General features: G+C 30.7%; 1 protein-coding gene and 1 long non-coding RNA gene across 2 annotated transcripts in view; one reads left to right on the top strand and one right to left on the bottom strand.

Annotated features, from left to right (window-relative positions):
• LOC148306892 (uncharacterized) overlaps positions 1-13,659 on the top strand; it is a 123,029-nt gene that overhangs the window by 84,749 nt on the left and 24,621 nt on the right. The window lies entirely within an intron of this gene.
• Positions 5,981-7,456, bottom strand: LOC148306893 (vasotab-TY1-like). Its single transcript, XM_088264233.1, has 3 exons — positions 7,417-7,456; positions 7,061-7,237; positions 5,981-6,154 (listed from the first exon to the last, which is right to left on the bottom strand). The coding sequence occupies exons 1-3, from the start codon at positions 7,436-7,438 to the stop codon at positions 6,021-6,023; spliced, it is 333 nt and encodes a 110-aa protein (XP_088120359.1). The 5' UTR covers positions 7,439-7,456; the 3' UTR covers positions 5,981-6,020.

The raw sequence follows: 13,659 nt of genomic DNA, 5'->3' as shown, positions 1-13,659 counted from the left end.
GTGTGTTGAGATGGGTTGAAAATGTGAAAAAAAAATGAGTGAGGAAAGAACGGTAAAATGAATTTATGAGGCGAATGTAGTTGGAAAAAGAAGCAGAGGAAGACGGAGAAAAATTTGGCACGATCAGGTATATCAAACACTTGAAAGAGTCGAAAAAATGGTGGATATGTATGAGGAGATACATGAATGTGGGAGAGGCGAAGAATGTTTGCAAAGACAGAGTGGTGTGGCGTTTTATTCTCTTCCTTCTCTGCCTTCTCCTGCGGGGAAGCGGCGTGATAGTTAGTTAGTTATTTGATTTGATTGTGAATCTTTACATCGACCAATTGGAACTCAAAAAATAAATATTTGGTATCTGGGATTAAAACACGATTTTCCCAATTGTGGTGACTTTTTAATTTAATTTAGTAAAATCTTTTCATAGTAGACCTCTTTACTAAGTTTAAAAAATTAGACCAACGCGCGTCCCTTTAAAACCTAAAAACGCCACATCTTGATATAAATGTAAGAATAATTTATTTAAAAGGAGCGTCAGGTGTTTTCAGCAGAATAGCTTTTGAGTTTTCTGAAACAGTTTCAGTTTCATAGTTACATGCACCGCTTTCAAAACTCATTTTATAAGAATCGGTTTGCGGTGTAGTTAGAAATAAAAACTTTTTTTGTAACTCATCTTGATATTACAAAACTTTACAAGACAATTCTGGCTGTATTATACAAAAGTTGTGTCCGCCTGTTTAATGAATATTAAAAATAAAAATATAAGGCTATACAGCAGATGCCACGTTTATTCGAATGAATTCAGTAAACATCTGCCAATACTTTTTAATATGACGTTATCTAATTTCAAGTTGATATGTTATAAATTACGGTTTTTATATTCAATGATTTTTTCACTTTTTGTTGCTATTTATCCATTTTAAAAATCAACATTTACTTAACATTTATTAATTATAATTTCATTTTTTATTTCCTTATTTTTGTTTTTCTTAAATAAAATGAAAAGCATATTTCCTAGCGTTTCTCATGTTTGTGAATATAATGCAGGATTCGGACTTCACGTACAAATAAATGAGTTTCTGCTAAATAAAAAACTCCTCCCATCCTACCATTAATATCTCTAGTGAAGATTTAGTGAGTTCAAATACTATGTTTTGAGATTAATCAATATATCTAGAAGTTCCATGAATTTGATAGGTGTGGTTGTCAATCATGGGTAGAATTGTTGAATGTCACACTTGTGTAAAGTGATCACTTAAACTAACCTTTGACGGTCGTAAGCCCCATAAATGCCCAGATTTCCATGTATACCATGTTGAGTTATGTTGTTAAATACCTCAATTACGCCAGCTCCCATTAGGATAAAAGTGAAGTCCCGTTTGAACTGTGTTATCCACAATGACGGGGAGCTCAACAAGCTGCACTCCAGCTTGACAACTATCGTTCAGGAAGTCGTCATGCCCAATACCTTGGCCATTCTCCAGCCCAAGGGGATCAAGATGAAGGCGTTTTAATTTGTCGGCTCATCTTTTCCCCGCTCCGGACTCAACGCCCGAGACCGATTGACGACGCTTTAATCCATTTATATTTTGTATATCATTATCATCATCATCCTGTTATTATTATTATTATCCATGTCTTTATAAGCGCCCTTGAGTTAATATTTTACGAAAATGGCGCAAATTATCCAAATTATTATTATTATTATTGAGATGTCAAAAAATAATCAAAATTGTCATTCGTTGTGACAAGTGTTTTGATATACTCATTATCATGATTGAACACCGAATGTGGAATTAACTATTGATTTGTCAAAATGTGATCTCTCAGGCGAATGTGGTTTTCAATAGAAGCAAAGAAGACCGAAGAAATATGTTCAAGTATGTAGAATACCTTTTGTCCGCCTCCGTAGTGTAATGGTCAGCATGCTCGGCTACCGTTCTGGAGGTCCCGGGTTCGATTCCCAAGGGGGGTAAAATAAATATTAGTGATTTTTTCACTGTCATATTTATTCAATATTACCCTGGACTGGTACCTGAAGCGGGGGGCTGATCACCTTTCTTTCATGTGTAAACGATCAAGATAACACTGTGTTTATATGACGCAGTGCCCTATGCACCATTGAGGTGCGGATAAGGGTTTTATTATTATTATTATGTAGAATACCTGTATGTGGTCTGGTTTGGCGAGCACGTGAGGAGATACACAAATATGAAAGGGACGAAGAATGTTTGCAAAGACAGAATGGTGTGTCGATTTAACCTCTCTGCCTACCGCTGCGGAAAGCGGTGTGGTGATTAATCAGGTGTTTTCCTTTTTTTACCCTTTTATTAAGAACCCAAAATTTTCACAAAGTTATTAAGATTAGAAGAGAAAGTGACCAACTACCAAAACGTAAAATGTTCAGGAGGGCCATTCAAGTCACTTTTGCTTGGCAAAAAAATGAACATCAATGCAGTTAGTCATTTTTACCAAGTCAATATATTATACTTCCAAGTTTAAAATCCTTTGGGATGTTTTTCAGGGCAATATTAAGCTAGTAAGGTATCAAATAGTCAATGATCACGGTTTCGTAAAAAATGCACTTGGTCACTTTCTCCTGTATGACTACGATATGAGAAACGAAAATTCAAAATATTTAAATTACATGACGTCAAAATGAATAAGTAAATCGAAGCGAAAATGCGTAGGTTTCTAAAATACAAGTATCGTATATGTTAATACATTGAGCCAAGAATATGCTAATTATTTACCCATACTGCTTCACGACTGCCTTGATAAATAAATCTCTTAAAGCTTATACAAACGTATGAAATGCTGAGTAAGTAATTATACAGCTATTTTCAGCTTTAGATGTGAATAATAGTAGGTACATTGGTAATCCATCCTCATCCCGGAATTAATAATTTTGTCATAAATTCTATGTTTCTCTTCAAATAAGCTTACGTATAAAGACATACGTTATTTGTAACTTTGAGCTTAAGTATATCTCAAAAAATAAGCTTATAATTGTTACTAATTTTAATCACGTATGTTATAGAAACGGATTTTTTCCGGTACCTACTAAAAAAACGTGAAACAGTTTTTTTCAAATTTAGCTCCCATCTATGAGCTCAGAGTTAACTATATGTGTAATAAAGTATAAATATATATATATATATATATATATATATATATATATATATATATATATATATATATATATTTATATATATATATATATATATATATATATATATATATATATATATATATATATATATATATACATAAATATATATATATATATATATATATATATATATATATATATATATATATATATATATAAATATATATTTATATATAAATATATATATATATATAAATATATATATATATGTATATATATATATATATAAATATATATATATATGTATATATATATATATATAAATATATAATATATATATATATATATATATATATATATATATATATATATATATATATATATATATATATATATATATATATATATATATATATATATATATATATATATATATATATATATATATATATATATATATGTATATGTATAAATAATTATATTTGGCTAGTAGCTATATGTTAATATTTTGCTCTTAAACTATCCACAAGTAAACATTTGCTTATTAAATAATTTACATATTTTTAACAGACAGATTTAAAATCATTCGCAAACCATCGAGATACTCTAAACACGGGCATAATAAATAACAACATAATAATACGCAAAATTTGAACAGTATAATTTGAAAACATTCACAAGCCCTCGAGTTACTACTCTAAATACAGACAACATAAAAAACGACAAAAAATTAAATACTTTTAGGATATTTTCCGACAAAATATTGTAAAAGCAACGTTGATAGAGATCTTCTTCTTTTAGTGCTTCCTGTTTAATGTACTTAAATGAAAATACTTATGGTGTAAAAAATCGACATTTGGAGTCATACAATGACACTGTAGGCATAAACGTTCAATATTTACTCAACTATTAATTGGTAAAACGAGAATTAAAAACATCTTACTCCATAAAAAATTATATTAATATCACTCAGCGAATTTAATGGTTCATGAACAAATAATCAACTAACGAATATTTAAAATTTAAGAATCAATATAACCTGATGATTTCTATAAAACTTAATAGCATCCACCCCAGAAATATATGACTCATCAATTTTAGGCGAATTTTTAGCTATCCAACTGAAATTCAACATTACAAAACGACATGAAATGGATTGTCCAAAGGTTTTATGAGTTACTACATCCATCAATATCATAATCCAGACATAATTTTATTCAATGTTTTGGTGAATTTACTAATAAATTTAAAAAGTCAACTATTTTATTAGAATATGAAAAAGCTACTTAACTAAACAACTGTCTGGAAATAAAAGATATTTTTACATTATAATCACAGTCAAAATCAATCGAATTTGATCTCGAGAATAAATTGAAGAAGTCTGAAAATGTCGAAAGGAACAAAATTTTCGTCACACCAATGGTTACTGAAAGAATTCAAAAAGATCTTTAGAGTATGTTATTGTCACTATCTTAAAAAATATACATGCATTAAACAAAAAATAATGAAAAAAACAGCCAGCTGAGTCCCTACGATGCATCGCGATGAAAGAAAACAACAGATCTAGAATTATTTTTTATTTACCTCTCTTGAATAGCAACATATTGTCCTTAACGCTGTAAAGAGTTTATTTATTAATATAAATTTAACAAGAGAGAGAACCATTCAAACATGCTAAACGCAAATCATATCAAAATATCATAGTTCTACAAACGTTGGCAAAGCAGTGGCTGAAAAAAATTAAGAGTAAACAGATGACAATTCTCAAAAGCAATAAAACAAGCAAGTTTTATTAAAATATATTTCAAACCATGTTCATTCCATGTATGTGTGTATGTGTGTGAGTCTGTGTGTCTAGATACGCAAATATTCCCATTAAATATTACTTTGTAACAAGGGGTTTATATTTGAAAATAGTAATCAAACTACAGCAGACTGTAGAGTTGAGCCTAGAGACATTGACTAACCGCGTGACCACAGCCCCAGACTCTCATTAAAAAATCCATTTGCTACAATACAAAACTTTTGTGTTTCAAATTGCTTAGTACAAAGTAGAGTTGACAAATAGAACTATCTCAGCAGTTATGCGAAACCCTGTAACAAATTTGCACGTTTTAGAACAACAACAAAAAAACCTTTGGGGTGACTACGCCAGAAATACTAGATTTTTAAATAACTAATATGTCCGCCTCCGTAGTGTTATGGTCAGCGCGCTCGTCTACCGTTCTAGAGGTCCCAGGTTCGATTCCCAGAGGGGGGTCTAATAAATATAAGTGATTTTATCACTCTAATATTTATTCAATATTAATCTGGACTGCTACCTGAAGCGGAGGGCTGATCACCTTTCCTTCGTGTATTAACGATCAAGATAACACTGCGTTTATACGATGCAGTGCCCTATGCACCACTGGGGTGCGGTTCAAATATGTGTACCGTAATACGAACTCATGCCTGACGTTTATACGAGTATATGCTTGATATTTGAATCGCCTGATCAATGCCTGACATTTATTGTATATATGCCTGATATTTGACGTCTGTCTTATATTTTTAATTCATATATTTAACATCAAAAAAACTAATATACTAACCATCTTATCGCTTCCCCGCGGGAGAAGGTAGAGAGAATGGAACGCCACACTACTCTGTCTTAACAAACATTCTTCGCCTATTCCACATTCATGCATACCTCACATATAACATAACCGCTGATTATTACGACTCCTGATCTGACCAAATTCAAGTGACAGATTGGTATGGCGTTATACTCGTTCTACCTATACCCGCGGAGAAGTGGCGTGATGGTTCGTTAGTTAGAAAGTTAGTTCTGATATAATAAATTGTAATTTAAAAAAAATAACGAAAACAAAATTGGTTACTTTAGCGCCTTTATTACAGAAATGCATCTCATTTAATCATAATAATGTGATTTTTTCTTGGAGATTGGCACATCGGGAATTGGTTCCTCAGGGGTGGGTTCGGGTCCCGCCGGAGCTGATAGTGGCTCATCACCGTCACACGTTCCTCGGCGAATGAAGATGTACTCTGGACAAAACATATATTTAATTAAAATATACTTTGGACCAAAAAATAATGAAGATATACTCGGGACAAAAAAAAAATATGTAGATGTTCTCTGGACTAAAAAATTAATGAAAATGTACTCTGGTAAATATTTTTAATGAAGATATACTCTGGAAGAAAAAATAATAAGATGTACTCTGGACAAAAAAATATGAGATATACTCTTAGACATAAAGTTAATGAAAATAAATTCAAGATAAAAAAAAAAATTAAAATGTAGGTACTCTGAACAAAAAAATATAATGAAGATGTACTCCGGACAATTTTTTTAAATGAAGATGTTTTTTGGACAAAAAAAAAGTTATGACGTTGTACTCTAGATAAAAAAAGACAATATACTCTGAACAAAAAATGTATGAACTGTAATCTGGACAACAACAAAAAATCATACATTTCGTGGTCATATATCAATTAAAAATAAATAACATTTATGATATTCATGTCTCATCATCTTGATTTCTAGAAAAAAGTTTAAATTAAAAAAAATCCTGCTTCCAGATGTGAGGTGTGTGTGAAGGAGAGAACGTGAGTGGCTGAAGTGGAATGGCAATACTTGTTCGTGATTTTTAAGTACAATTATAATGCCTTGGAAAATTTAGGGTAATTCTAACAAAGAAATTAAATAACACGTAACTGGTGAGAGAAATACGTATTTATGCAAGGTAAAGTGGAAGGTAAACGCAGCATAGTAAGAAGGCGCATATCCTGGGAGAGTGGTTTTACTGTAGCACTGAGTCCCTGTTTAGAGCGGCTATAGCAAGAGTGAAATTGCTCTTAAGATTACCAAACTTTATCGTAGAGTGTTAAGAAATACGAGATAATACATATGGAAGTGGAAGGCAAACGCAACATAGGAAGAATGCTTACCATCGTCAGGGTTGTTGCAGTTCTGCACTTCAAGGGTGCATGGGTTTGAGAATACTCTGAGCTCCAGGGTGTTGTAACTTATTGCGCAAACTGGGTCTAAGTTTAAAGGGCAATACTGAGGGCAGTCAGGATCCTGGGCATTGCTCAACGCCGCCAGGACTGCGAAGAGTAGAACACCTGGAAAATACACACACATATTCATTAAATTGTCATCTTCTTCTGGTGATGACCAGATATTGGCGTTTCTTATCTCATCTCCCGATTAATCTTCCATGACATACTTCTTCCTCATCACAATAAAATAAAGTAAATACTTATAGATAAAGTAAAATAATGAGATGTTTCTAGAAACTTACTGAAATAAACTGAGCACTTCATTTCTAACGAAATTAAGTCATTTTCTGTATTTTGAGATCTTTTTATACGTTTTGCTCTAAAAAAATCATATGAAAATAAATAGCAATGATTATCAAACTTTTTTGACTTACTGAAATATGTTATTTTGTCGGGTCGTGGTCCCGTGGTTACTTTCGCGGACTCTTAAGTCAGAGTTTCTCGGTTCGAACCCACTCTACCACAATTTGATACCTATTTCTAATCATAAGGCTCACAGTGTGAAATTGAAACATTTGTGTAAATAATAAAAAACACAAATATTTTTCTTTTATAAAAATTAAATTAAATTGACATCTCAACATTGGTGAAGAATAATATTGAAGTCTTGGCATTTACGGGGATTACGACCGTCATAGGCTGGTTTATGTGTTCACTTTACACACGGTAACATTAACCAATTCTACCAATGATTGACAATCACAATACTCGAATTCTTGGAACTTCTATATATACCTATTGCTCAAATTCGAAACATAGGTGTCATGCATCAATTCAAATAAATTAGTCTTTGCCTAGAAAAAACTTTCTTCAATCCAAAGTTTAATGAATCTACAAATATTTGAGTGATTAAAATATATAATATTTCGAGAAATAAAAATACTTTGTGTTCTGATCCACTCACATTGTGAGTGGATCAGAACACAAAGTATTTTTATTTCTCGAAATAATATATCAATATGATCCACAAAGTTAATGCTTTCAATATTCAAAACAGATTAAAATGTCTTTATTATTTAAACATTATCAAACAATTTTTTAAAGCTTTGAAACCTTTGAAAAATAATTGCAAACATAGCACAGGTGCAATAAAGAATGAATGGCATTGATATTAGGGTCACGGTTTTTTAAATTATTTTTAAACAATTTTTGATTTTTCATAATAATTAATTTGGAAATAATTTATATCTTATCCATCAATTTTATCTATGTTAAGATGTCAAAATGTTAAAATTACTACCAAATGGAGAACGCCCAGATTTATGAACGATGATTTGGAATATTGGAGATTTTTTATTTATTTTGATTATGGTTATTAACTAAGTAACTAACTAACCATCACGCCGCTTTCCCGAAGGGGTAGGCAGAAAGAATAGAATGCCACACCACTCTCTTTGCAAACATTCTTCGCCTCTTCCACGTTCAAAACGTTCAACCTGACCACTTTCAAGTATTTGGCATACCTAATCGTGCCATGTTTTTCTCGGTCTTCCTCTGCTCCTTTTTTCAATTACATTCGCCTCATAAATTTGTTTTACCGTTTTTCCCTAACTCATTCGTTCTACATGTCCAAACCATCTCAACACACCTTTCTTAATTATTATGGTTATTATCAATGTCATAAAGTAAATCATCATCTTACCTTTATCCACACCCAATGATGCATAGGGCACTGTATCGTATTGAAGCAGTGTTATCTTGACCATAACTTACATGAAGGCAAGGTGATCCTGCGCTTTGGGAACCAGTCCAGGGTAATATTAAATAAAGTTACTTTTTACATACAAATAAAAGGTTTTCAGCTAAATAAAAGCTTTCTCGATCCAACATAGATAGCTGTTGTGGACTTATATATATATATATATATATATATATATATATATATATATATATATATATATATATATATATATATATATATATATATATATATATATATATATATATATATATATATATATATATATATATATATATTTGTGTGTGTGTGTGTCATGAGATTGATTAGTTTATCTACGAGTTACAAAAATTTGAGGCGTTTGGGTGTCAATCATGGGTAGAATGATGAATGCTACACCTGTTTAAAGGGATTACCTAAACCACCCTATGACAGGTCGTATGTCCTGTATACACCATCCTTCTTTTCGTCTATGTTGAGATGTCAAATTTTTACATATTTATCGTAAAATTATGTTAACCCTATTCGAATAAAAATTTAATACAAACTTTAAACAAAGTATTGAAAAAAACACAGCTGTTTAAATTCGCATAATAAATATTTATCTTTATGATATTTGGAACATATTTTTTTAAATTTATGTATTGGTTTAATAATAATTTAAATGTTTTATTTTTAGTTACAAAAAAAAATTGTGTTGAGATGATTGTGAATGATGAAAAAAAAGAACAGTTACACACATTGCAGACAGGGTGCTTCTTGACAGCTTCTATGATATTTGTCTCATTGTAATTGTCTTTTAATAAAATTAAAAAAAAATGATGTGAGATCCTTTTTTAAATATATAAGGTTCCAGCACTGATACTCGATGAATATCCAAGCATCATTTTTCGTTAGTTCTGGTGTTGAGATACTCATTTAATTTATTTCAGACATGCTAGTTAAAACCAGGGCTTTTTTTATCAAAAAAGGTCCCGAAACTTCATGTCCTGTCAAGGATTTTATTAAAAAAATAGTTCATTACAATACCATATTTTATCATTTTGACGAATTATATAAATGTAGATTGTAATACGTAACCGCAAATATTGTTCTAATTGATTTTGATTTTCGGAACGCCGTTCCACCGCGTTACATGAAAAAAATGCAGTATAAAAATGTAATAAAATATCTAGGTACCTACCTACCTATAGATTTTATTAAGCACCTACATAAAGCAGATTGCGTAAATCTACCACCAGATGTCGCCAGACGTCGCACTGAATAAAACAAGAGAATCAGATAGATAGAAAAATATTGTGGACTGTCACATTAAATTTAATTTATAAAAGATTAATTAAGAATAAACTTTTTTTGTCGATTCTTTAATTTAAAAGCAACACATTGTTTATTTTATTTTTACAAAAAATAATATTACCACGTTATATATATATATATATATATATATATATATATATATATATATATATATATATATATATATATATATATATATATATTATATATATATATATATATAGAAAGGGAACTGAAAATAGATACGATTGTACGGAAAGAAGAATAAAAAAATGTTCCTGAAACATTTTCGTCGCTGAGCTGTTTCCACCCGAAAGCTTCGACACTTCGTTTGTACGGTAAGTAAACGAATATTTCGGCCAATTACCCTTGTGTGAGATAAGGCACGGAGCAGCCATCTCACCGTGGCAACTTATTTGGTTAAACGTTGTTAGTGAAAACAATACAATTATTTTACACTGTTACGGAGAAATTTACCTCTGTGGAAAAATCAACTGAGCCAACTTTGTCCGGAAAACGGTTTAACAGCCTAAATCCGCTTGTGCACTACACGGAATTTCACCGTCCGGCAGCCCAGTTAGCATGATAAAACGGATGATTGGCTGGGATTGGCTTGTACTTTTGTCCGTTTTTCTTTGTATCGGTGCGCGTGAACTTGATCACGCTAAGCTGTCATAGTCGCTTTTCTTTTAAAAAAAAAACTGGTAAAATTTAGTGTAGTGCACAAGCGTCCATATTTGGTCAACTACATAAAACGATTCTTTGTTTATATATTTTTTAATACATATGAATAAAATAAATGTTCTTGGTTATTTTCATCCCCTTCCTGCATCTAGGGTACAGTCGGAAGACGGAAGAGGAATTTAAGCTGGATAAATTATTTTACGATAAGAGACTGTCTTTTTATCCCGAAATTTTAGGTTCAATTTAATAAAATTATTTGATGGGTTTAATTATGCATTTTATCAAATTGTTGATTTTACTATTAATCAATGCAAAGTTGTGCAGTTTCACGTAATTTTATGCAATGTTTACAGTGTTTTTTATAGTAGTTGAGTACGCGATATTCATCTTTACTAATCCGCATACCTATAACGCTTTTATGAGATGGCACTTTGTTACAAAACGTCGAAGAGCTTTCCAATAATAAACTTACGTACGAGAGCTTAAGTGGAGAAGACAACCCGAGGTCCCAGGTCAAAATAGCTATTGCTGTTTAATTTTGCATAAATAATCTCCATATCAGACCTGAGAATTGCTAGTCAATTAATTATTCAAAATATTGTAGGAGTTAGTCAGAAACCTTCATTAATATGTAAATAAAACCGATGTAAACAAAGCCTTTAAAGTGCGATTATACTTTGTGGAAAAATTGACAGCAACTGGAGAGGGAGGGACAAGTTGTGACAGAGGCAAGTTGTTACATTCTAAATAACTATCACAAGGTCCAGTGGCATACGTGTCACGCAGCATGCGTAAATATTTATTTTGCGGATTCAAATGGACTCCATCGACAATTCTCGCGTTTAAAGATCATTTTTATTTAAAAAAATCCGATAAAAGTGTTTTCGTATCTAAAAGTTACCTTCATTGACTGACTTTGATGTTTAATTATTCGCAAATTATAAAATGTAAGTTCATTCAAAGTAAGTTGTGATTATTCTGCACATCTCAACATTTCAATAATGTACTGAAATAATAACATATTATTTTTTGACATCTCATCAAAGATAAAGAAGAATATGGAAGTCTGGACATTTACGGGGCTGACTTTAGTAATCACTTTACACACGTGTAACGTTCACCAATTCTACCCATTATTGACAACCACACTACTCAAATTCTTGGAAGTTCTATGTTCTATATAGAAGTTACTTATTAGTTTACCAAATAGTCTTTTTTAAGGGGGGGCAAGTGTTATTGTAACAACTTGCCTCAAGAAATTACTTTTTATACTTCAAATTATAAGTTTACATAAAATACTTGTACGATCCTTGATGATAATTTGACATTTTTAGTCACAATAGTAAGGACATACCACGAAAAACCAGTAGCAGTAAAATTTCTGAGATGTTCAATAAAGCACCTAAATATTAAATATTCAATTAAATTCTTCTATTTAATAAGTTGCTTCAGCATACAAATTTTATTTGATGACGTATCATCTACTTAGTTTTTGATATACACGACATACATACCGAAAGTTTGTTTATTATTTAGCTTTTGATTGCTTATCATGGATGCTGCCGTTGGAATTTAATGGAAGCCTTATACAAAAGTGATTTTTCTGCTCACGGGCTTCGGTGTTAGTGATACGTTATTTAAAAAAAAACGCACCAACATCTCAAAAATGACTTGAAGTTTATAAGGTCCAAATTATATGTAGCAATTCGACTTTAAAACATGACGAAATCTTATGGTTGCTTGGTTTATAAGAAAATATTAAGATATAGTTTAAAGCCTTTACACTGGCATCAAGTTTTGATTGTCAACTTTGTTTTAAATCATTCATACCTCTCAAGTTAAATATCTCATTTAACCAAATATATATATATATAAATATATATATATATATATATATATATATATATATATATATATATATATATATATATATATATATATATATATATATATATATATATTTATTTATATATATATATATATATATATATATATATATATATATATATATATATATATATATATATATATATATATATATATGCAAAACATACGTATACAAAACAACGTAATTTAATTCTCGCATGTTTAATTAAGTATCATGTGCTAATCATTTAGAGTTCTACACATGCTTTAAATTGTATTTCATCAAATACGTTTAAATGAAGGTCTTTTTCCCCGTTCACACAAAGCACTGAAAAGTTTGAAAGGTTTAACCGCAGCGAGTGTCCTAAGGCGTTCTAGTTCTCTAGAACCCCTTCTTCATTTTATCAGTACAATTTGTAGCAGACTAATCCAAAACTCTGAAAACAATATTGTGCCTTTCACCTTTTGTTTATCCCCCAAACTCGAGACTGTTTTTTGAGGCAAATACATGGGGGGTCAGTATTCAATTATAAGGACCCATCTAGAAAAAAAGACAACAAATAGCTCACTGAGCATTCAATAAATTCTGTTTGTAACAACAATTTCTTTTATTACGGACTTGTTACAATACAATGCTTCCTGTACGCGAATCCTTAGAGAAATGCGTGCGCCTCTGCCATTTTCTATCACCTTACCTACTTTCCTGCAATGTATAAGTACCATTATCCTCTTGTAAAACGTCTCTTTCTTCTTTTCCTTTCTTTTATCTCTTTTTTCACGCAAATAGTTCATAAGGCGATAAATAATATCAATGTGATGTTCTATTAAATGTTAAAATTATAATGGCGGGGTTAATCAATCCTGCACTGACAGAAAATTGGAATATATTTGATAAAACTTATGTGACGTAAATCAGGTTCAACAACATAACTTTTATATAATAATGGAAATCAAAATTAAA

Source organism: Brachycentrus maculatus, unplaced genomic scaffold, assembly GCF_059751285.1.
Source record: "Brachycentrus maculatus isolate JH-2025_06_01 unplaced genomic scaffold, ASM5975128v1 h1tg000221l, whole genome shotgun sequence".
NCBI classification, from domain to species: domain Eukaryota; kingdom Metazoa; phylum Arthropoda; class Insecta; order Trichoptera; family Brachycentridae; genus Brachycentrus; species Brachycentrus maculatus.
This window is presented reverse-complemented; position numbering and strand designations above follow the sequence as displayed.

Coding starts and splice junctions, on each gene's coding strand:
- LOC148306893 (XM_088264233.1), bottom strand. CDS start 7,438: ATGAAGTGCTCAGTTTATTTCA. Junction 7,238..7,416: donor GAAGTGCTCAGTTTATTTCA/GTAAGTTTCTAG, acceptor TGTATTTTCCAG/GTGTTCTACTCTTCGCAGTC. Junction 6,155..7,060: donor CTGCAACAACCCTGACGATG/GTAAGCATTCTT, acceptor TGTTTTGTCCAG/AGTACATCTTCATTCGCCGA.